Source organism: Aricia agestis, chromosome 7 (assembly GCF_905147365.1).
Source record: "Aricia agestis chromosome 7, ilAriAges1.1, whole genome shotgun sequence".
NCBI classification, from domain to species: Eukaryota; Metazoa; Arthropoda; class Insecta; order Lepidoptera; family Lycaenidae; genus Aricia; species Aricia agestis.
Window position 1 is genome coordinate 16,402,236 of NC_056412.1, and position 26,003 is coordinate 16,428,238.

The window sequence follows — 26,003 nt, forward strand, 5'->3', positions numbered from 1 at the left end:
TTCTATGGTCAAACTCTTCATTCAATCAAAGTCTATAATCATCATCAAATGTCTCTGCGGTAGTTTAACTAATTTGTGCTAGTGGTGACATTATACGGAAGCTGAATTTATACAAAAGCCCTACTATGGAATATTGCCGTGACCGAGATCAGATTCTTGCTCGCAATGATCACAATGTCAATTTAACAAGTTTACCGAATATACTAATATTGTGAATGCGAAACTGTCTGTTTGTCACCTCTTCACGTTAGGCCATTTTGATGAATATTTGAAGATTTTGAAGATACTTTGAGTACTGTGATAAGGAAATTTTTACTTCTTTTGCAGTTTGGACTACAGTCCAATAATCTTACTTAAAGTTTTTATTTCTTTACAGTGAAAAATTACATCTACTTAATTATGCATGCAGAAAAGTGACATAACTACAAAAATATAAAAATATCACATTAGCCAGCATCATGAAAAACTATCATTATCTCTGTCATTTTATCACAATGCTCATTAATTAAGTCTTAAAAATATAATATTCTAATAAAAAACTAAAAAAAGGTCGTAACTTGCAAATATTATGTATAACTAGCTATTTGACCGAGCTTTGCTCGGTATTCGATAAAACACGAATAAAATGATATTTTCTAAAAATGATTCCTAGCTAGATCGATTTGTCGCCCCCGAAACCCCCTATATACTAAATTTCATGAAAATCGTTGGAGCCGATTCTGAGATTCCAATTATATAATATTATATACAAGAATTGCTCGTTTAAAGATATAAGATAAACAAGGAAATTCGAATGTCCTTATTTTATGTCGAGGTTTATAATATGAAGGTTAAGATGCTGAATGCTATTTTCTGTCTGTTTTGTCCTTTTTTACTCAATTATTAAAAAGCAACTGAATTTCTTCTTAGTTAACGTACAATTGTTTTGTCAATGGAACTAGAAAAAAAAGGAAATGAACGCTGAAAAACACTAACCCACAAAATTACGTCTTGGGTTACAAATGCAATTATGTTCTTTAGATTCAGAACAAGACTGCATTCAAAATTTAACAAAAAAAGTTTGTTGATCAGGACACAATATTTTTAACAGCGACCAAAATATAATTTAACTTAGCATGGGAGATGACTTGTACACTGCCTAGTTTATAAGTATTATTATTGTTTGTTATTGTGAGTGTTTACTTAAGAATTTTGAAGTTTTAGGTTTTTGTTGTTTATCTATTGACATCCGACGCATGGATCATCTTACTTGTCAGACAATCAAGTCATCAGCTTGCATTGTCCTGACCAAACTTGGAAATAACATATTGTTTCCAATGCGGGAATCGAACCCACGACCTCCGAGTCAAGAACTGCGCTCTACCACTGAACAACGGAGGCGTCTAACCGACAGAGTACAGACCACACATACCACATCAAACTTATAACACCCCTCTTTTTGTCGAGGCTTAAAAAACTAATCGTAAAAAATACTGCCTTTGCTGTAAATGGCGCTAAAAACCAAAATCAATACGAGTATTGGCGCGTAAAAAGCCACCTTGAACATCTCATGATATTATTAATCTGTGTAATTATCCTCGAGAAACGTGAGTAACAACAATAGTAAGATTTGCATCCGCATTTTATAATAATAGGTCTGGAGCAATTGCGTAAAATAAACACATCATTTTATAATAGTATGAAGTATTTTCAAAAGATAAAACGGGCTTCAAAATTGTACATAATTGAGAATTATTTTTTTTTTAAATACTGGACGGACTTTCATGAAACTTGCAGCATTCCCTAAGTTAAATATCCACAAATTACGTAAGGTGTTTTTTTTATTTTCTGGGTTTTTAGGCAACCGCAAAAAAAACCGGTCGAATTGATAACCTTTGAAGTCGGTCAAAAACATTTTAATATAAATGTAAACAAATTCTACCAAATTGTTGTATCACTAAGGGTGAAGCCAAACGAGCGTAATTTGTGAGTTGTGAGTGGCAGAATTTCGGTCGCGTAAATATTATCTTTTCATACAAATCATGACTCACAAAATTACGCTCGTGTCATCAAACAGCACTTTTGTATGAAGCTGAATGCAGCAGAATTTCTGCCAGCCGAAATTCTGCGACTCACAACTCACAAATTACGCTCGTTTGGCTTCATCCTAAATTGTGTCTGCTTCTTCATTCTCTTCTAGCGGCTTTATACATTGAAACAAACAACTCTATTTAATTATAAAAGCTTTTAGCACTTTTATCCTTTGTTTTATAGGGTACTAGCTGTTGCCCGTGACTTCGTCGGCGTGGACTTCAGTTTATAGCGCGCGATGTCAACAAAATTTGTGTCAAAAGCTTTTATAAAAAAACCCTGGTACCCCTTAAATCAAAACAGCTGTGCAGTGTGAACTTAATTTGAACACGCATTTTCACCCCCTTACAACCCTTTTTTCCAGTAAAAAAGTAGCCTATGTCCTTTCTCGGGCTTTAGACTATCTGTATACAACATTTCATTACAATCGGTTCGCTAGTTTTGGCGTGAAAGCGAGACAGACAGAGATACTTTCGCATTTATAATATTTTATATTAGTATAGATTTTACTCTAAATTCCTATACGTAACTAAAACAAGTTTTAACAATACTAATACTACTTTCTCTATAGTATATTATAAAGTCCAGTGCTTCCCAACCTTTTTCAGCCACGGTCCCCTAGGAAGTAGGAACTCAAGCACACGGACCCCCTTAGTAAAAAATGGATAATGTATGGTCCAGAGATGACACCGCACCAAAAAAATATAATATTATTAATAAGCTCGTGCATATATAATTATATGCTCGCGGACCCCAGGTTGGGAAACACTATAATATAGAGACACATTCTCACGCTATAAATATAGACGTATTATCACTTAGTTTTACTCTGTATAAATATTTATTATCAATGTTCGATTCGCGCCTTGAGTAATGTTTGTTCAGATGTGTTGTCGTTTAACATTGACTTATACCCATTATTATTTTGTTGTTTTATTACTTCGATGGCGAATTTTTACCAAAACTTTAAGAACATAATAACTTACTAGATTTAGTAATAGTACATTTTTCCGGGATAAAAAGTATCCTATGTCCTTTTCCGGGACTCAGAGTATCCTGTATCTCCATACATGATTTCAGCAAAATCTGTACAGCGGTTAGATCGTGAAGATGTTAATAGGGGGCGTCCACAAATTACGTGAGATGTTTTTTTAAATTTTCTGACTAAAATCTCACCAGGGGGAGGGCCCTGGTGAGATTTCGTGAGATTTTATTCAATCCCCTCTCCACCCCCCCAATCTCACGTGAGATTTTTCAGAATGTGGATTTCTTACGTAAACGCGTTGGATTGTTTGACAGTCAGTAGATCTGTTTAACGTCAAAGTATGAATGAAATTATTTTCTTTCGAACGAGTAAGGAAATGATCTTAATTTTAACATATTTTTGATCCTGATTACATTGAACTGTATTACGATGTAGATAGAAGTCGACGATTAAAGCACCGTCATAATTAAGAAAGGCCTACGATGCTCTCGGAAGAATGTCTAAAGCAATCGCCTGCCATTATCATTCATTTTATTAGAAAATAATATGATATTGATTCGAATTACGATTACGCTTACGATTAAATCTTAAGCATACGTACAATCTGGAAGAAATGGTCCAAAATTAAAATGGAAAAAAAATACGTGACATTTGCCGAGACCCCCCTCTCCCCAACGTGTAAGATTAGATGAGTTTTCTCTCTCTCTACTCGAGCCCCTCCCCCCCTTAAACACCTCACGTAATTTGTGGATGCCCCCCTAGACATAATATTTTCCTGTGACTCGAGAAAATACGTTACCCCATGGTGAAAAGTAGCTTTACCTTTTACATTGTAATTTTTAGGGTTCCGTACCCAAAGGGTAAAAACGGGACTCTATTACTAAGATTTCGTTGTCTGTCCGTCTGTCTGTCTATCGCCATGCTGTAACTCAAGAACCGCTATAGCTAGACTTCTGAAATTTTCACAGATTGTGTACATCTGTTGCCGCTATAACAACAAATACTAAAAACAAAATAATATTAATATTTAAGGGGGCTCCCATACAACAAACATTTTTTTCTTAGCCTTTTTGCTCGATATCAATAATGGCAACAGGTAAGCACTTGAAATTTTCATAAAGGCCTTAAATATAATTATGTGTACTTTAATAATTAATAATAATATTTAAATAAAATAAAAAATTGAGGGGGGCTCCCATACAAAAACACAATTTTTGGCCTATTTTTGCTCTATAACGGTACGGAACCCTTCGTGCGCGAGCCCGACTCGCACTTGGCCGATTATTATATCTGTGCCAAATTCAATCAAAATCAATACAGTAGTTTTATCCAAACTATCATAACTTGTTCGAGAATGAAAAATAGATGTTGACTGGTTCCCAGACCCACAGGATAAGAACACAACATAATAATCGGTCCAGCCGTTTTGTATGAGTTTGGCTCCTTGGCTACTTTGAGGTGATCTGGCAGTGAGAAGTAACTGTCATAAGTGACAGATAGCATACCAACAATTATCTTCAAAGAAAATAATATAGAAAATGAGCTTTAAATACTTTATTGTAGGTTGGGCGTCTTCCCTCAGAACTGGATACCTCCTCTCAAATTTTCGGCTCCACGGACCCCTGTTAAATTTTCAGGTGAGAGCGGACCCCTTACTTATATTGAAACCCCCCCCCCCTCCCCTTTAGGAAGGGGAATTCACCGCTTTGCGTGAGAGTCCGAAATACTCTGCCTGTGTAGCTGCCCAAAAATCTATCAAAGACATCCTTTTTATATCAGCTTGAAGAGTTTCATTAACGGACATAATTATTATGTGACAATGACTCCTGTCAAGCGCGACAAGATTTACCATTACGTAAATCTTGTCGCGAACCCACTGCCGTCGAATGGCGAACCCCTAGCTAGGGGTTCGCATACCCCACTTTGAGAAACCCTGTCCTAAAGTAACCGCGACCGAAACTCTATGCTGGGGAGGGGTCTCGGCAAATCTCACGTATTTTTTTATTGTTACAAAAAATTACACAAGGTATCATCAAGGTATGCTTAAGATTTAACCGCCTTACGAAATCTCACCAAGGGGAAGTATACCTAACGTAATTTGTGGACCCCCCTTACCTATACAGGGTGTAACAAAAATAAGTGATAATACTTTAGGGTGTGTACGTGTTCCTTGTAGAGAGTTCACTGTGAAAGTAGCAGTGCTGAAAGACCAAAAATTTTTTTCACTTTTGTATGGGGAAACTCGTGAGTCGTGACGCTCGGGCCCTTGCCCATACAAAAGTGAAAAAAATTTTCGTCTTTCAGCGCTGCTACTTTCACAGTGAACTCTCTACAAGGAACACGTACACACCCTAAAGTATTATCACTTATTTTTGTTACACACTGTATAGGGATCATATACAGGAAAATTTTTTTAAAACTGTATAGGGATCATATACAGGAAAACAGGAAGGCTTTTGGGCTTATACTTTTGATGAAACGAAATGACATTTTAAAATTTTAAATTGGGTCAAAAGTAATTCAAGTATTTAACTCGTTTAAGTACTTACTTAAACAATAAGTTATAATTCCCACGATAAACTGTGAATAACAGACAAAAAGTACCAATATCGCTAACAATGCACTGACAAAAACTATTTTTAAGACTTGTTAAATGAATGAAAATTTACAAATAAGATATTATAATTAGAATTACGTATAGCTATTAGTTATTACATTGGACATGGCAACGAAGCTATAAGGACATTAAGGGCCTGTTTCACCACTTTCTGATAAAGTGCCGAATAGGCTATTCACAACTTTTTCAATGTCAAGTTAATTGGTGGATAGCCTATTTGGCACTTATCAGGAAGTGGTGAAACAACCCCTAAGGTAGGTAATGTTAAACTGACAAATTGTTAAAATACACATTCAATAGAAAATAACATAATAATCGGCCAAGTACCCAAAGGGTAAAAACAGGACCCTATTCATGAGACTTCGATGTCTGTCTGTCCGTCTGTCTGTCTCCAGGCTGTATCTCAAGAACCGCTATAGCTAGAGTTCTGAAATTTTCACAGATTGTGTATTTCCGGTGCCGCTAATCGCTATAACAAAAAATACTAAAATCAAAATAAAATTAATATTCAAGGGGGGCTTCCATACAACAAACATGATTTTTTTGTCTTTTTTTGCTTGTAATCAATATTGTCAACAGCTAAACGCTTTAAATTTTCGCAAAACCCCTTATATTTATTATTTAATTATTTATAATAAAATTTTAATACAATAAATATTTAAGGGGGGGGGGGGGGGGGGGGTTATCATGATACACTTTTTGAAAGTCGAACGAAAAAACTACGTTGCCTACCACCGGTTCGGAAAGTGTCGCTGCGACACGTCGTCCGCGGTTGCTTCATGTCGCCCGCTGCCAACCGGCACCTTGATGCTGATTAAACCTTAATTTATCGAAGAGTTTGACAGATACTTGGGGTTCCACTAAAAATTACCAGATTTTTTGGTTTCGCCACCAAAAACGTTTTAGAACTGCTACTTTACAGCACTAACTGAGCAGGTTCTCTCAAACATTTCCAACCCATCCAAATACGGAAAACTCTGTGAAACATCTACGTATAGAAGAAGATAATAATCTAAGTAATAACATGTGCAGATAAAACCAGTAACGGCTATATATAAAACAACAAAAATTATATTTTAATGTTAATCACAAACGTAACAACATACTTGAGTAAGTATTCTATAAATAGATTCTTATGGACGTCCGAGTATATTTTTATTTTTCCAAGCAAAAAACTTTGTTAAAGCAACATAATATACTTAGTAGTAACTATTAGTCAATAGTAATCTGTTGTTTAATATTATGTTGCCATCATTTTAAGATTCGAAATAAAAAAAGTGAAAATACTTTAGGGTGTGTATTATGTATATTGTGTCTTTTACATACAGTAAACTGTGATAGTTGCTGCGCTGAAAGAATATTTCTTTTATAAGAACATACATACAAATATTGTATATTTGTATGTATGTTCTTATAAAAGAAATATGTGTGACAAAACTAAGTGATAATACTTTGGGGTGTGAACACAGTTTGAATGTGTCCCTAGAGTTCACTGTGAAAATAGCAACATGATTTGTATGGGCATGCCTTAAAGTAAGTAACCTAAAAGTATTGTTACTTAGTTTTGTTACACCCTGTATAACCTATCTCTATAATACCAACAGTGCTTTGGAACTTACTCTCCTTTTAGTAGGGGAGGGGAAGGTGCTAATTTTGTAGTCACTCGAGCGTCATGGACACCTTTTTTTTTTTTTTTCGTTGGGGAAATGCTATTACGCATCCCGGGCGGTCTGGGGATGGCTACCGGGGTATGTGGGACTCCCCAGGGCGGTGAGGCCGCGCCCGGACATACCCACTAAAAACCCAACACATATATATATATATATATATATATATATATATATATATATATATATATATATATATATATATATATATATACATACATATATTACTTACATTAAAAAAAAAAAAGTATCCATGGCGTGATGGACCACAATTAATTTAAATTCATAATATTATTTCAATTATCCTTGGAGCGAAAAATCTTAATAATAAAATAACAAAAAAAAAATATGGACGAACAGTCCATAGACGGCCACAATTTTATAATAAAAAAATAAAAAAAACGAGTGTTCCTACTTTCCGCTTTAGGCAGAGCCACGGGATACGCGGGATACACAACCGCGACCCTGCCAGCGAATACCCATAACAGCCTAACACCCATGCACTAGTGCATGGGTGTTAGGTTAGGTTCGCAGCCAACTCGGGAGCTCGGTGCTGTTGGGTGACGGCGTACCCACGCCGGTACCCCTAACTTCCCCGTTAAGTCGGGATGTTGGGCCCATGTCTGGCCCTCTGTCTTCGCCTTGGCCTCCTCTGAGGGTCGAGTGACTCCGCCTCACGTCTGCGCTCTGACTCCTGCTTCGCTGACATCACCTCCTCGGCAAATGTCGCGACTGCTCTCCAGGAATTTTCGCTACTCAGCATCGCGCGTACGATTGCTGGCAGCGAAATGTCATTTCCGATGGCGGCTTGCAGAGCCGCTCTTTGTCCGGTCCATGCGGGACAAGCCAGCAGGGTGTGCTGTGCCGCGTCCCGTTCGTCGTCGCAGTGGTGGCAGGCTGTGGTCTGCTCACGTCTGGCCATGTCACACAGGTACCGACCAAAACACCCATGTCCGGTCAGCACCTGTGTGAGGCGGTAAGATAGCGCCCCGCTTTCTCTGTCTGCCCACTCCCTCAGTACGGGACGCATATGCTACTTAGTGTAGACACTAAGTACCTGAAGATGATTAATTTCGAAACCGGTCGTGTAATTTGTTAATAATTTCTTAATATAGTGGAAAAAGTGCACGCAAATATTGTTTTATTAGTGAAAACGAAGTAAGCAAAACGAAGAGTACACTAATAAAAAGAAAGAAAAATAGGAAAGACCGACGTTCCGCCATCCTGAGTACCTCACCCCGTGTAAAGGGCGGGGTGGCGCACCCAGGAGCCCAGGGACACCAACGAGGAGGAACCGGTATCGCCCCCAGCGTCATGGAGACCTAGTAGGTTTTTTACTTATAATGTAAAACTGATAATAAAATAAGAGGAGCGTTTTTTATTTTAGCGGTGGGTTCAGAAACTGCGGCCATTTTAAAGTTTTGAAAAAGAAAATACATTCAGAAAATTGCTTATTTCGGTCAGTTATTATTATATTTTAGACAACAAAGACTAAATCATTTAGTTTAGTGCAAAATAAAATATCTGCAAAGCTTAGTTAGTAAAATATGAAGCTTTATATTTTTATATTTTCAAATGTCCCTACAGGCTTACCTAACCTTTGGAAATGGAATTTGGAATGGAAGCTTCTTCGGGGTATACTTAACATCCTCTATCTGAATCTGACAAATCCTATGACATTTCAATTATTAAAAAAAAATTAACCCATTACGTGAGAAATCTGATTTCTATACCATGATGAACATGTCGGAAGCCTATACAAGCTTAATCTGACACGCTCGAGCTAGACGTCCTGTCCCTCCCCGTAGAGAATGCCCTCCTCCCCTCCCCAACTATTTGTTTAATATACTGATTACTGACTCTACTATTATGTATTTTGACAATAATTTAGGGATGATTTTCAATCGTTATTTTAGCGTATTGACAAATTTTTTATGGAAAAAATGTCATATTGGTCAGGGAGTCCTAGACCAAATTTTTTTGTGATTACTAACAAGCTAATTTTTGTGAGTAGCTTCATTTTGGTAAGACGAACAACATTTTTATTTTCGAAAAATCTCGAAAGTGGTAGCTAACAGAGATAGAAAGGGTTTCATACTTTGACTTGATGGTCCTAAAATATGGATTGTTCTATTTGTAGGACAATGTTACTCTTAAATTATATATGACTACTAATCTATCAATATACAAAAAAACAGCTCGGTAGGGTTCCGTTATAGGGTTCTGTAATCAACAAAAGTTGGTTGACTATTGAACCCCTACAACGGAACCATAACAAGCTGATTTTTTGTATATCGATAGGTTACAATATACATACAAAATTTTGTTCGTCTTATCAAAATGAAGCTACCCACAAAAAAATAACTTGTTAGTAAGTAATCACAAAAAAAAATGTTCTAGGGCTCCGTACTATATTATATTATTCTTTAGGTAAAAGGTTATCTGACAGATTGAGAAATCAGCTCAATCATGAAATCAAAAATATTAGTACCATGTCAATAGGATTAAACTTATCAGTAACATCAAGCAAGTATGTTTAATATTTTATAGAGATATCAAATGAGCAAATCGATCAACTAATAAAAAGTGTTACCCATGGGCCATGGGCACTCGCAGCAATAGAGAGTTGCAAGTGATTTAACTACAACCAACAACACCTTGTATAATGAATGAGTGAACTATGAGTGAAAATACTTTTTCACTGCAAGTAACCCAGCAACAACAAGTAAATCAAATTTTATTACAGAACATAAAAATTCATATTTTGTTTTATTATCTTTCATGAAGTATTCTTAAACTAACGTAACCTAAACGTAACCCAAGAAACAAAACAATATAATCTTTTTAATTTGTGGTGAACAAGACGTTTTTGTAAGTAAATTTTTTAACCGATTAAAAAAACAGGAAGTCTCTTAATTTGACCCAATATTCCGCTTTTTTTATATTATGTAATATAACATTATTTTTGTTGGCCGATAACTCCGCCGTTTGTGAACCGATTTTCAAAATTATTTTGTTGTTCTATAGTACGTCATAAATCATAATATACTTACTCATATTAATTTATTATACTAAAATCCCAAGAATAAGATAATGAAGACAAAAATATACTTAAGTACTTATATTTAATTATTCTACGAAAAAAAAAAACAAAAAAGAAGAAAAAGACAATAATACCAACCTTATGCACTTGTCGATCGATGATTTTGGGGAGTCCCCATGTCGCCAGAACTATCGCCACCACGAGAGCACAGAGCGAGCAGAGAAAGAATAATTTTGCGTTTTTGCCCAACATTTCTTTAATCACAATCAAAAATACACTCTTTCAATAACACAGGGTTTAAAATTAATAATCGCCTGCTAAAGTTGACTGGTTTCGAACGCAGGCGACCACGGTTTGATCTCGCGCTGTGTTTTTTACGATGAAATTCTAGCTCTATGTTGATAATTATGTGCCATAAAAGCAAACGTGACTGCCTTTGATGCACGCAAGTATTTTTTTAATAATTACCGTGAAATTTGGCACGGGTCAAAGTTTAAATATTGAAGATTTTTAAGAGTATATCGTATAATTATTTTAGTCGTTATTTTATACTAGCTGTCCCGGCAAACATTGTTTTGCCATATATATTTTTTTTGTATGAAAAATAGATGTTGGCCGATTCTCAGACCTACCTACTCAACATGCTCACAAAATTTAATGAGAATTGGTCAAGCCGTTTCGGAGGAGTATGGCAACGAAAACTGTGACACGAGAATTTTATATATTAGATAGTAATATATTTTGTGTTTTCTATCAGAATTTACAGGAAAGCGGGCTGCTAACCTGGTTTTTTTGAGACTTAATTTATTTACCTATGTCTAGGTTTGTCTATTGCCGGCTCTTGATATAGGCGAACGCGTTGGCCAACGCGTCTGCAGACGCGTTGGCCCAATGTGTAGAACGGGCGTTCGCGCGTTGGCCGTAGGTATTTAGACGTTGGCCAACGCGTCTGCGAGCTTGCCGCGCGGGTCGGAAATGCCGGCAAAAGATCAAAGGACATTTGTCGCAAGCTTCGCGCTCCATCCACACATAGGCCGCGCGATCAGTTCGCCCGGAGTTATAGTTATGATAATTATAATAATATGTAATAATTTTTATATGTAATAATTTAATAAATAATAAGTAGGTAATAAAATAATTACTTATATTATTTTAATATTATAAAATATTATGTAAAAGTGAGTTTATTTCTTTGTTTGTTATGTTTTCTCGCCTTTTATTTATTTATTTCGAGAAATTCTTTAAAAACTTTTTCTTGTCCACATTTACAAAGTAATTATAAGCTGTGAATAAATAAACAGCTGCAGCTGTTAGCGACTAAACATCCATTTTGAATCCGTCCGCACATTGGCGCGATCCAAAGCATACTGAACGACCTTCCTATGTGTGGATTACTCACAAACGCCGTTGCAAGCGCACTGCCAACGCGTCTGCAGACGCGTTGGCCAACGCGTTCGCCTATATCAAGAGCCGGCATATGTCGAGAGCCGCCATATCATAGCCTAAAAACTCGTAATCTGTTTGGTTGTGCCGAAGTCTATACCACCCACAATCGTTTTTCTAGTTGTTCGTTGGTCTGTTATGAAGCTTTGTTTTCTTGGTATTTTTCTTTATTTTTAAAGCAAGTACATATTTTAAGAATGTCACGACACTTGCAAGCCAAAATATCGAGCCAAACTTTAGCTTGAAGACGAAACTCTTCCAACTTGTTTTCTGGTATTTAGGTTTGAGACTTCAGAAGGTTTATTTTATTTTAAATGATAAGTTTTTAACATTCGTTTTGGTTCTTGTAAACAATAGTCTTATTTGTCATTAGTTGAAGCTAATTACACATAAATTAAATGAATAACTTGAAAAAAATATAGTAGCAACTGGAGAACAAAAATCAGCATTTTTAAAAATTTCAATCAAAATCCGGAGGCAGTAAAACTTAAAAGAATGTAATAAAACTTTACGTACTAATTTAATACACCATTTGGCACCTTTTTGTCACTGAGCAGTTTCAAAAAAGCAGAAAAAAAAATTTTGACCCACCCTACTGTGCAGGCATGCAGTTGGGGTGACCAGACGTTTGAATGTAAGCGGACATAATCCGGATCTGTTGTATTATTGATCACCGACTTAAGGGTCCAGTTCGATAATATTATAATCGTCGACAGATTTTTTGTGGATATTCATGAAGCACCAAGCGGCCACATCAGGCCGCGATAACAATAGATAAGCTATTGTGTCTCGTTTTTCCGCGATATATGTTTGCGATAGTGCATATAGACACACACGTCATAATTAAAAAGTTGATCTCTATAATATTATCTAATATATCGTTCTCTACCTTAGGGAGACTATTATCTCTGCAGAGTGGAAAACATTTAGCAAAATTCCTTTGCAAACTTTATTGGCTTTAAAAAATTACCGGCGTTTGGAAAATTTCATGGGTGATCATGCTGATTTGATTTTATTTTTAGAATTATTATGTTTTATTCATTAATTAGCATTACTTAATTTGAATTGATAGAATTAAGCAGAGTCACATTACTTAAATATATTAATTTTATTTTAGTTTCATAATTTTGCTTTAGTATCTAATATTGAAATAGGCTGAAACGCAGTTACTTAGCTGCTTAAAACAAACCAGGTTAAATGTTATACATAAGTCTAGGTACCCATATATAAAATCTCTTAGTTATTTTGTATAAAAATCTTTCACAATTCTGATAAAAACCTAAGTATACCCGATATGGATTAAAAGATGGTCACCCTACACAGTTTTGTAAAACACATTCTATACCAGGTTTAATACTTTTCGTCCATGTGTATTAAACCGAGTATATTTATTTTATCATGCAGGTCTTATTAGTTTTTGTAAAACAAATTGTAAAATTGAAAGGAAACTGAGACTCCTTGCATTAAAGGCGCCATTCCACCGCAGCGGACGGAGAGACTACATACGTGCGTCAAGCTTCGCTTTGCAAGAAAATATATTATGTGACTGTGTCCATTGCAACCGTGTCCGTACACGTAGCTCAAACGCTGGCCACGCTACGCATGCTGTACACGGGAATACACAGAAGGTGTAGGGTGGGAGTGACTAGGGATGGGTAAGCACTGTAGTATTTACTCATACCAGAGTAAATACTCAGTAAAATGAATTAAGACACATAGTATTTACTTTTAATTGAGTATTTGTTATTATTTACTTTTAATTTAGATTATACTAAGTATACCTTTATACTATATATAAAATCCAGGAATCGATACGATAAAATCTCTAAAATGCTATTTTATTATTATAATAATAAGCGAAAAACTTTGTAACTCTTTTTAAGAAAAATGGGGAAACGTAGGTGCATGAAATTTCGAACAGTTATAGTTTATATGGTGAAGGAGTGCATCGAGCTAATATTGTTTTGAAATCATACTTTTATCATACATTTTTTTAAATAAAATATAACACACACAGTAGGGACAGGCCTTTTTTATTGAATCTTTAAGTGCTTAAATACTGTTAGACAATTATTACATGGCCAGTCTGTCATCATTTGACTTCATTAATCTGAGACTGTCGTCTGTCGCAGGAATTATGTCTAAAAAATAATAAAGTAAATTTTTGACAATAGAATATCAATAGAAAAGCGTTGAAATTTGAAACCTATAATTTTTTTTTTATCTGAGGTCGAATTACGACCATGGGCGATCTCTAGTAAGATTATAAATGCGTGGGTTCCACAAGACGTGTGCTGCGCTACAGCTGTACATAGTCGTGACTCGTGAGTAACGTGTGCATAGCGTGTGTTGTATAGCGTGCGCTGCAGACTGCAGTGGAAACGTTGACCCACGTGGTCAAAGTAATAAATCCGTGCGCCGCGTGGCCGTGCACAGCGTGCGCCGCGGTGGGTTGGCACCTTAATTTTCAACAGCGACTTAGAAACTGAAAAATGTATGGGATTTAAGAGTCCGTATACGAAATTTTGAAGAAAACGACAGAAATAATCTATATAGATAACATTTTATTCAATTCGAGAAAATAGAAAAAAAAACCTAAATCTCACATTATATTACTCGCCGCAAGGCTTATGTGAGATTTAGATTGTTTTGAATCGTGTTTTTGGCACAATTTGTTTTTTTTTTCTATTTTCTCGAATTGAATAGAATTTTATCTATAGATTATTTCTGTCGTTTTCTTTTTATTAATTACAGCTCCAAGTTGCCGAAATTAACAGCAATTCTTTGCCCATTTTCTCTAAAATTTTGCCGAGTTACATATTTTTTTACTCAACTATTTCATATTAAAGTGGTAAAAAGTATTTCCAACATTGTATAGACGACTTTCTCAACAGTACATTGTATTTTTTTCATACCGTTAAGACGTCAATACAATCCATTAACAGGTGATATTCTAAACCTTTTACAGCAAAAATCACAAAACTGTCGAGTGTTTGAGTTGGATTATTTAAAAATACTTAAAAAAAAACAAAGTAATAAATCTGTGCGCCGCGTGGCCACGGACGGACGCGCCACGTATAGATACGGACGCGCACAGCGTGCGCCGCGGTGGGATGGCACCGCGGCCAACCCACCGCGACAAACACCAAAAAACATAAAAAAAAACAAAGATCTAGCTCCAACATTAGATTATAATTGAAATGATCTTACATGTTGTGCATTAAAACTTATAGAAATACTGTATTTTAACTGTTAAAACACGTCTGTTAATCAGCGAAATCGGCAAAATTTCGTATACGGACTCTTAACATTCAAGGCTATATTTTCACTTAGCGAAGCTTTAAGGCCCGTTATACATCTATCTTGCTTTCTCTTTTTCTTCAAAATAATATTATACAAGTTACCTAAGTTCCTAGATGGATTTGGATATAAGATTCATATAATATTTTGTACAATTTGAATAGATGGATTTTTAGGGTTCCGTAGTCAACAAGGAACCCTTATAGTTTCGGTCTGTCTGTCTGTCCGCGGTATAATTGCTCAGAGACTATAGGACCTACAAAGCTGTAATTCGGCATGAATGCACATATATAAGTAAAATATGATGCCAACAAAATGATACATAAAATCTTAAGTTTTTTATGGTAGGTACCTCCCCTACACATGAAGCAGGGATGATTTTTTTCTCATGTCCATGAAGTCCATCCCATCGTGTGGGGTATCGTTGGATAGGTTTATTAAAAATATTATGAGTATTTCAAAATATGAAGTTATGAAGTGAAAAAAAATCGTTAGAGTCCAGTGCCCCCCCCCCCCCTTCTACCTGCTAAAGGGTTGTTTCTAAAAAGGTGAAAAGTTACGGGAGTAGGAAATATGCGCGGCTAAGAAGACTTCAAAAGTTATTGAGTACCTAATAGTCGATCAACTAAAAAAATGTATTCGGCGAAATATAAAGGAACATTTCGTTCAAATTCCTTTGAACGGAACTGAGATGATGTTGTTAGTACTTACTGTAAAACATGTTATAAATATACATTCACTGACCATACAAAAAATATCAAAAACTAGCGGTACTACGCAACCCTACATTGCGCGTGGCCCGACACGGACTTGGCTGGTTTTATTTGTCTCACTGGGTATCTACTGTAACGTAAGTAGTAATTACACTACTATATAGGAAAAATCGTGTTGCAAACAAGATAATCATGCATTGAACATATTTATTAAGTTATAATTGATTTGACACACGCAATAAGCGGAAGAATACTTTGACGCTAAGTAAATAAAAAACAAAAAAAAAATAATAATAAAAAAATCCACAGCCGAATATTGTAACCTCCTCGTTTTTTGGAAGTCGGTTAAAAAGTTTTCTTGTGATCCACCAGCTTCGTTGCTCAGCTGTTACACCCTGTATAGATTTTTAACAGCTACTTAAATTAGCAGCTAAAAATCTATTTTATTAGTTTATATCGTAGGGCTACACAGGGTTACACCCATACACAATAATTCATACCCCCCAGCGGAACTGGATTCTAAAGAAAGCAGTTACCATCCCAAGATTACTCGTAGGGCTAGGATCTTTTCCATACACGACACACAGACAGATAACACAATATCCGAGCACTAACATGACTAAAGTACCTATAAGAACAGGTCATGTGACCTAGTTTAGGTACTTAGTACCATAAAATTGTTTATATTAAAGTTAAGTTAACAATAATTACTGTCAACAATGTAAACAATGTACCTATAATATTGTTATCATCAATAAAGATTATTATTATTATTATTGATATTGTATAGAGTTTTCTATTCTCCTTTATAAGGGTTTGTTCCAAAGTTGCGGGCTTGTGGCCAAACAACTTCAGGTAAGTTATAATGTGTTAGTTAATTAATAGACAAAAACTTTCTAACGATTCGACATGTGTTGAGGATTACCGCCTTTTGAATGGTGATGTATGAGAGTGGGTGCATGTTGAGTATTTTCAGGCTATTATGAAGTGTCTTGGGGATGATTCCAGTACTTGAGATGATGATGGGCACGGTTTTTACGGTATTTACTTTCCATTGCGACTTCAATTCTATTATTATTATGATTTATATATATTGGGCCATTCCATTATCGCGGGTGCAACACTTAGACACATAAAAAGTAACTTATCTATGAAATAAAAAAACATTTTTAAAGAAAATATTATGTAAATAACTACATTTTTATACCTTCTATATGTATTGATGTACAGCGATATCAAAATAATGTTATAATAGACAGGGGTGGAGCTTAAATAGCCATCGCGGGTGCAACACATTTGGCCCTACGTTTCCTAGAACATAAACTAAAACGCAAAACTCTGTTAATTGTCTTTTATTTAACATGTGATACCATGATAGTCCGTAAGGTGTTAACAAAAGTAAATACCAAATCAAATAAATGGAAAGGAAACAAAAAACAATAATGAATTATTCAAGTTTTTCTCGATCGCGGGTGCAACCTAGAATTATCGCGGGTGCAACTTGTGTAAATTAAGTATGTTTCTCATGATTAATAACAAACCAAAACTTAAATATTATATAAAAACCAAAAATATGAGGCACTTCCATTAATTTCTTTTTTCAAAAACGTCGATTTCTGAAGAAAATTCTAAGAAATTTTTATTTCCAACAGTCTTTTTTTCTGGTGCTTCTACCTTTGCGATAATATCTTCAAAACGTACATAAGCTATGTCATTAGAGATTTCTGTGAAACGTTTGCCATCGATCGTGGATAAAAATTGAATTTTGATTTGTCCATCCCCGACATAACGATATTGTGTATTTTTTTTGCCGATTTTACAGAAAAAACGAACGAGCACATACAAACCATGACAGATATCTTTTGGGAGCAGGTCAGCACACATTGTACCGGTTTTAGGACAAAGTGATTTTGAATCTTGATAAGATGTCGATGGAGTTTCATCATTTAAGGCTTCGAAGGCTTATTCTATTTCTGACTGCCTGTAAACAGCAACAGTTTCAGAATTTAGTAATTTCGAGTCATTAAATACTTCGTTATCTGAATCAGTTTCTGAATTACTGTAAACATCCGAAACTTGTAATCTTGCTTTATAGGGCATTGAAGATGTGCTCTGATTCCACAGTAAAGACATAGATATGTCAGGGTACAGAATTTCATTGTATGATTTGAAGTTTCTAAGAGGTACCAAGTCTTCATCAGCCCAATCACTTTCTGCGTCGGCGGAGCCTTTAGTTGGCAATTTCAAAACCAATGTTTCTTTGGAACGGGACAGTGAGGTGCGTGCTGCTAAAATAGTATGACCTTCTTCAGATTGGAAAAAATGTTTTGCTTGAATACCTGGTATATTTTTTAGCATTTTCCATTTATCATCTAAATTAATCATGTTTTCTTGAACTTCCTCTTTTGGTACGTATATGAAGTAAATATTCTTGGAGAGACTTCGTGCCAAATCATAAAATTCTTGGGCACTATTGATTAAGGCTCTCCTAGACTTAATGGCTATCCACTATCTCTTGACACTTCCGCCAATTCCATCGACGGCGCCTTTTCCGTGGGAAGCAGCAAAAAAGTTCCATTCAAGATGAGTAAAACCAAAATCTGCTTTAAAAGCGTTGATGCTTGCCATTACATATCGGTTTTTAAACTGAGCGGCGCAATTATCACTAAAGATATATAAAAATTTAATGTCGACAGAGATCGATTTGATATATTCAAATATTTTTTGTAGAAAGTAATGCACAGTATATTTATTGTGGCTTAGCTCATCACTTATTATGACCACTGAATGGAGTTTATCTGCAGTCCAAATACAACATGTAAATAGAGTGACTTGTGCATGAGACCAGTGTGCTGATTGTATTTCATCCTGATTAATTAACGCGTAGTTCTCGGCAAAATCTATTTGCACTACAACTTTCTCACTGGTAAGATCTTGTTTTAGAGTTTGAAAGTATCTGGATTGTACATTTTTAACAAATGAATGTAGCTTAAACTTAGCAGTGCTGTCGTGTAGTTCGTTTAGAGCTTCATTAAATGGCTTGCTAATTACGATCTGTTTTGGTCTCTGATTCTGAAAGATCCACTTTTTCCAGTTAACATTAGGATTAGAAGCTAGGGTAATGTTCCAAAGGTCAGATTCCTTACAAATACTGCAACTATTTGACATACAGTCCTCATTATCGGCACTACATGACACCCGATTCAGAAGATCTTTGTGCGTTTTTGGAAAGTCAGTCACATGTTTTGAAATAGCGAGTAGAAGATTAATATAATTTGAATGAGTTATGCACACGCAAACATTATGTGGAGTATTGTTTATAGGTAGAACATGAGCTGGTCTCTCCATATAAAAAACAGTCTTACCAATCAATATTTCAGGATGAATTTCTTTAAAAATTTCGAAGGCTTCTCGGACATTCATAATCATTGTTCTTTTCTGGATCCGTAGTTTCTTTCCCGTGTTAGATTTTACTGTCTTTACATCTTTTATGCCAGGCATTTGTCTACTTATATCATCCCTATTATAAAAATTATGAATGTAGTTTTTTACTTCTTCTGTTATTTTTCGAGGCATTGCTTTGTTGGCGTCATTATCATTAAGTGCAATATTGAATTGGACAGCGATTCTTTGTAAAACTTCTACTGCCTTTGTGGGACTTGCAGGTAGATTGCGTTTTACTTTTGCCACAGCCTTACCCAATGTGCAAGGACTACTATAGTTATTACCAGTTTGTTTAAGTTTTTCTTCACGCCGCCGCTTCCTTGTTTTTCGCATTCTTTCTTTCGATTCTATTCTAGCCTGTATTTTTAAATCTTTATCTGTGTTCATTTTTTCTTTCAATTCTTGTCTTCGTTTTAAATCACGAGCTCTTTCCTTGCGGAGATATTCTTTATAAAGCTCGGGATTTTCCTTTATGTTCCGCCTATACTTCTGCGAAGCAGTCCCTTCATCTTGTTGAGTTGTCATTTTTATAGAGTTTCCTAAAAAGATACAAATTTTTTTTGGGATTTTCAAAAAAAAAAAACAATAAAATTTTTAGTTTACCATACTAATGTAATCAATATATTACCACAAATCGGTTTGTATCCAAATATTTGCACACACGAGTATAATTTAAAAATCGCGGGTGCAACAATTTTAAGGTTATATTTATTTCATTGTAATAGACACTACAAACCTAAAAACCATTTATTATCATCTAGTTCTGGTATCTCCTTACTTTTATAAACTTGCAAAAAGTTTGCATGTTAGTTTACAGAAATGATTAAACTTTAATATCTTTTTCATCGCGGGTGCAACCGTTTCGGATAGTATATTTTCAATCAAGTCTGGCTCAAATAAAAATTCTATATTTACTATTTTTTTTACGTATTAAAATAAAATAATACTTACACTTTACGACAGCTGGTAGAACCAATCCCAAAAATAGTCGGTTTTAAGTACTTTACTCCAGTGTTTCAAAGTATGATTTTACCATTTGCGCGCGAGTTGACGAGAGGTAATATTGCATCACTCGGCAAATGTTATAATTTCCGGTCAATTAAAATAGATATACTTTTATATTAAAGGTAGACTATTACTATTTGCATTTATAATAAAAGATGTTACAAATAGTAAGATTTAAAAATTGAAGTCGAGGGTCGTCTGTGGCGGAATCGCCCTATTATGTAATTAATAAAATTTGAAATAATTAATTATGATGTAGTTAGGTCTATGTATGAAGTTGTTGGCAATTTTGTTCTTTGAAAAGAAAAAAATCTCAGCAACCTTATCTATAACCCGTAATAGAAACACACAATGCACTTTGTAAGCATGAGAACTGTATTATGCACTTATCTTAATCTTTTAATCTATGCAAGTTCTAATGATCTCCTGACCTGATTTGAGGATTATGACTAGTACTTATACATAACAAGATGACGCCTGCGACTCTCCGTAATCTCCGTTTATCGTGCGGTAACCGTACATTTTTCCGGGATAAAAAGTATCCTATGTTCTTTCCCGGGACTCAAATAATCTGCATACTAAATTTCAGCAAAATCGGTTCTGTGGTTTGGAAGTGAAGAGGTTGTAGACAGACATACACTGACATTTTTAATTTTTCTAAGATAAAATATTTTGTTAAATAAAATTAATTTTTACCTAAGTATAAGAGTCTTTTGTATTATAATTTTTTTTTATCTCAAAATTTCGTATTTACATATTATCTACCGTAGTATGTATAAATTTCATTAAAAATAAGTTAATTACTTTAGTACATGATATTTTTTTATATTCTAAAAAATAATATTAAGTATGTTTAAGTAATTACATAAAAAACTTTTTAATTCATTAAGAATTATTTTAGAATGATTTTGTAATTTAAGTAAAATTAATATTTAAGTATATAATATACAACCCAAGCGTACTTCAAATTCGGCGATATTTTGAGCTTATTTTTTATTTTTTTAATCGGCCATTTTGTTTTTACCTGGCCACCGCGGATATGTGACTGGAGAATGGAGAGCAATCGGTCAAATGATGATTAGTTCGGTCACGCTAAACAATTATGTGATAGTCTGATATGGTAATGTGGTTTAGATTAATCAACATCATCATTTCTATATTTAAAAAAGCGGCTAAGTGCGAGTTGGACTCGCCCATGGAGGGTTCCGCTGCAGCAATAAGGTTTATCTTTTTGAAATTAAAACTTATAGTTTCGGAGAAAAGTGGCTGTGACATACGGACGGACAGACAGACAGACAGACAGACAGACATGACGAATCTATAAGTGTTCCATTTTTTTGCCATTTGGCTACGGAACCCTAAAAAAAAACAGTTTGTACTGTGGAAGCGCAGAAATGATCGACATAGCCGTAACGCCGTAAGCAATTAAGGATACCTAAATTTTCGGCAGTTAAAACTTACTACTTACGTACCTACTTTCTCTTAAAAGCAAACTCCCCAGTCCCCTTATTCTTATGAATCTTCAATCATGTCAAGTGTCCTGGCTCCTAAGCCTAGTTGAACACTTTTCACTAATTAAAAAAGTGCACTTCGTCACTTCTAAAATTAAAAGTTTCAATTCAAAAACTCTTGCAATACACAAGGGAATGAAGAATACGAGTCTGATGTCGGTATGCGATCAGTCCGACTTGATTTATCGGCCTCTGTGTATAAGGGGGCCTATAGATCGTACCTTCTAAGTTTATAAAAGCAGTGCCGTAAATAGCCTTTTTTGCGCCCTGTGCTGTGTCACGTGTGCGAGATTCTATAACTGTTTCTTTTTTAGATATTATAGGTACCCAAGCAATGCTACGTATAGGCCCCTCGATCTGGCCATTCTTGCGCCCCCCCAGAGTCTACGCCCTGTGCCTGGGCACCGGTGGCACCGCCTTATTTACGGCACTGTATAAAAGGCAGGTTCAAAAAGTACCAATAAATATTATGGTTTATTTTTATCTTTGTCTAATGTTAATATCATAAAATATCATAATCATAAAAACATGAAATTCAAAATACAACATGTAAGACAAAAAAGTAGTTATAGTTCAGAAATCTTGTTTTTGCAAATAATCTGTAGTCACGACTCACGACTCATGAGCATAAATAATAATCATAGTAATTTATTTATTTTATTCAACAAGGTATGTGTTTAAATTAGGTTTAATTTTTAAATAAAATGAACTAGAGATCGCCCAATGGTCGAAATTCGACCTTAGTTTCAACGACATTAGGACTACTACCTATATTTTGTAAAAAATATTGACTTTACCATATTTTTTTCAACTCTTGTCTCTGGGACTCAGCTGATCACAGACTGGCCATGTAAGCATTGTCTAATAGCATCTTAGATTCAATAAAAAAAAATATAATCCATTTTCAATTTGTGAACTTGTTGTCAACAGACTTCAACCATAAATAAAATAATTTAATTCGTATGTATAGGCTTTTCACTATAAAATCTGTCATCTTTCCTAGTATGTGTGTATGTTGTAGTATGTCTAATGTTTTCTTTGTTAAAAAATGTATGATAAAAGCATAAATACAAAATAATATTAGCTCGATGCACTTTTTCACCATCTAAACTTCTAGATGTTCCGCGCGGCTTCGCCCGCGTAAATTTGGAATTTTACGGAAACCGTACATTTTCCCATAAAAAATAGTGTATGTCTCTAATCCCTTCACTTGGTCTACTCTATATCTGTGCTTAATATTGCCATAAAAATTGCTCCATTAGTTCGTAATTTCTAATATTTCCCCCGTTTTTCCCACATTTTCATGCGTTTCTTCGGTCGTATTAGTGCGGTCGTATCACTCTTAGCGTGATAATATAATATAGCCTATAGTCTTACTCGATAAATGAGCTATCTAACACTGAAATAAGTTTTTAAATCGGACCTGTAGTTCCTGAGATTAACACGTTCAAGCAAACATAATCTTCAAGTTTATAATATCACATCCACACATCCATACATCCATACATCCAAACAATCTTTCGCCTTTATAATATTAAGTAGGAAGTAGGATAACTGTGCAAAATTTCATGCAGTCTACGTTTCCCCATTTTTCGTAAAAAGGGTTACAAAGTTTTTCGTTCGCGTATTAATATTATGATACCTGAAATAATATATTTACACATCTAATTGGAAATTAACCCAAAATTTATAAAAGAGTTAGGACACATGGACTATGTTTTTTACATTAATCTTTCACTGCGGTGACGTCACTGACCTCCATTATACAAGGACGCTGGACATCATATTATATGATACCCTTTGAAATGACAGCTATTTTTTGTGCCTATTTGAAGAGGAATCAGCGCCCCTAATGCGGGGGAAGAGAACTAAATCTGACGTAAAAATGACGTTTGAAAGTCGCCATATTGGCGCTTAAAGCAGTAGTGGGAGTACTTGGAACTAATACTAGTTTCTACTCTACTATATATGTATACCCTAATCTGTGGTTTCTACAACCAATAGCGATTAAGCGGCCATTTGCAAGTTACGTCAGATTTAGTTATCTTCCCCCGCATTGGGGGCGCTGATTCCGATTCAAATAGGCACAAAAACAGTTGGGTATCTTAGGTCCAGCGTACTTATATAAGTAATGGAGGTCAGTGGCTGACGTTCTTTCACGGTGAACACCCTAGAGCAAGGGTGGCCAACCTTTTCGACACTTGGGCCAAAATTCGGAAGTAGAATTTTACCCTGGGCCACACTACCAAATTTTATGTACACTCGTAGTGCGCGCCAGATAAGTCCGCGCACAGTCAAAATCGAATACTAATTTTGCCTATTAGAACTTAGTTAGAGCTTAGAACAAAAAAAAAAAGAACTATAATGGCAAAGAAAATACCTCAGTCACGCGCAGAGTTATCTGACACACACTTTAACTAAGCAGCGCACAAAAAAAAATCATTAGATTTGAAGTTTTACATGATTATGTGTTGATTTTTAAAGTGAAAGAAAAGAAGTGTTTGTTTGCTTTTTATAGTAGGTATCTATGATATTCTATTATAAAAAAGTTATAAATAAAACATCATTGGTAGGTATGATAAGGTAATTTTGGTATTAACTTTTTTTACTTTAAAAAAATGTGCTCGGCTCCGCGGGCCACAAGGTAACAGACGGCGGACCGCGTGTTGGCCACCCTTGCCCTAAAGTAAGTATTATGACTTAGTTTTGTTACACCCTGTGTAACCTTCCACACGGTCACAAGTAACTGGTAAAGTTACTTAATATTAAAACTTTTATTTTTATTGCAACGGCAAAGCTACTTAAAGTGCGAAAACAGTAGGTATTGGTTGAAGTTTTGGGTCGGCCATTCTGGGGTAAATACAATTTATTGGGAAATTAGATGGAGTGTTTGCGCCCGCCGCGCGTAGGCTTAGTCACGTAATTTGATTTAAAATTAAATAGCAAAACTTACTATAGTCTTGCCATGAGGATTGAAGGCAAATTTAGTATTCTTACTAATAATAATTATATTATTTAGAATGTAACCTCTGCTGCAGACAGCAGGTTACAGATAACCTCCTCACACTTAAGGCGATGCCTTGATAATTTGGCTGTAGCGATATCGATTTTTCTCAGCAATGACTAAAGTTAAGTAATTAAAGTTCATTGTCAGTACTTATTCATCATGTCTTTGTCTTTGAATTACCCATAGCTTAACACGATTGGTTAACTTTTATAACACAGAATAACCATTAAAAAAGACCTCTGTAAAAAAAGTGATTCCTATTTTGCCAACGGAGGAGAGTGATTTAAGCTTCCAAAATTTGTACATAGATTGGTTGAAGCATACACTTTAATTTGTCCATAGCTTATATGAAATGTATTTATGCCTTATGGTTTTTAAATAACGCGACAAAAACCATTTTATCGCTTACGCCCTTTCGATTTTTTGCTGTTCTATTTCTTGTTTAAGGCCGGCCCGGCCTCTCATAGAAAACGAGCAATCTAAAACATATTATCCAACACGGTTTTTTACTTTAACCTTAAATGGTTGAACCGATTTTGATGTTTAGTATGTAGATAGTTTGCGAAAACTGTATGGTTTCCGCGCAATAAACGTATTTGGCGCAACGTAGTTAATAATTAATAATGAAATTTAAGACGCTCCCCCTACGGTGATGCCGTAATTTACCGTTTTTAAAGTATTATTAACTCATAATTTGAAAGCTACAATGTTATAATAAAAATACAGCAATAATCTTCAGTATATCAACATTCCTTTCCCCGTTTTAAATTTTCTATTTTGTTTATTATACTCATAAATCATGATATCAGCTTCTAAAGTAATACCAATTTATTTAAATTCAAGCATACATTCAGCATCTCCCTAGTATTTACAAATTACGTTTATTTGAAACTCACGTCAATAGATCGACAATTTCATCAACTACATATTTGCCGTTTGAATTTTTTAGGTCAATTTTGAATTAAGATAATTAAAAAAATAGGATCTTGGCAACGCGGCAAATGTATGGCCAAGGTCGTTTGCTCAGGGGATGGCCTTAATTAAATTAATAATAATTAAATAAATATTTATAAACTAGATGACGTCCGCGGGCAACTCCGATGCGCCGACATTCCTTTATCGCGTTTGTATACTCAGATTCGTAGCAGTTCGTAGGCTTGCTACGAGCTTTAATCCCGAAAAAGTTTTCCGAGTGCAG

At 35.1% G+C, this 26,003-nt stretch overlaps 1 protein-coding gene across 2 annotated transcripts in view; it reads right to left on the reverse strand.

Moving 5' to 3' along the window:
* LOC121728648 (sensory neuron membrane protein 2-like) overlaps positions 1 to 20,684 on the reverse strand; it is a 46,946-nt gene extending 26,262 nt beyond the window's left edge. The window contains exons 1-2 of one of the 2 annotated variants that reach the window (XM_042116871.1): positions 20,674 to 20,684; positions 10,521 to 10,661 (exon numbers count right to left, since the gene is read on the reverse strand). In XM_042116871.1, coding sequence (XP_041972805.1) covers positions 10,521 to 10,634 — 114 coding nt within the window. In that variant the 5' untranslated portion in view covers positions 10,635 to 10,661; positions 20,674 to 20,684. Of the gene's footprint in view, positions 1 to 10,520; positions 10,662 to 13,606; positions 13,617 to 20,673 lie in introns of those variants that run through there. The other variant, XM_042116872.1, reaches the window with a different exon arrangement.
* Positions 20,685 to 26,003: the final 5,319 nt, after the last annotated feature.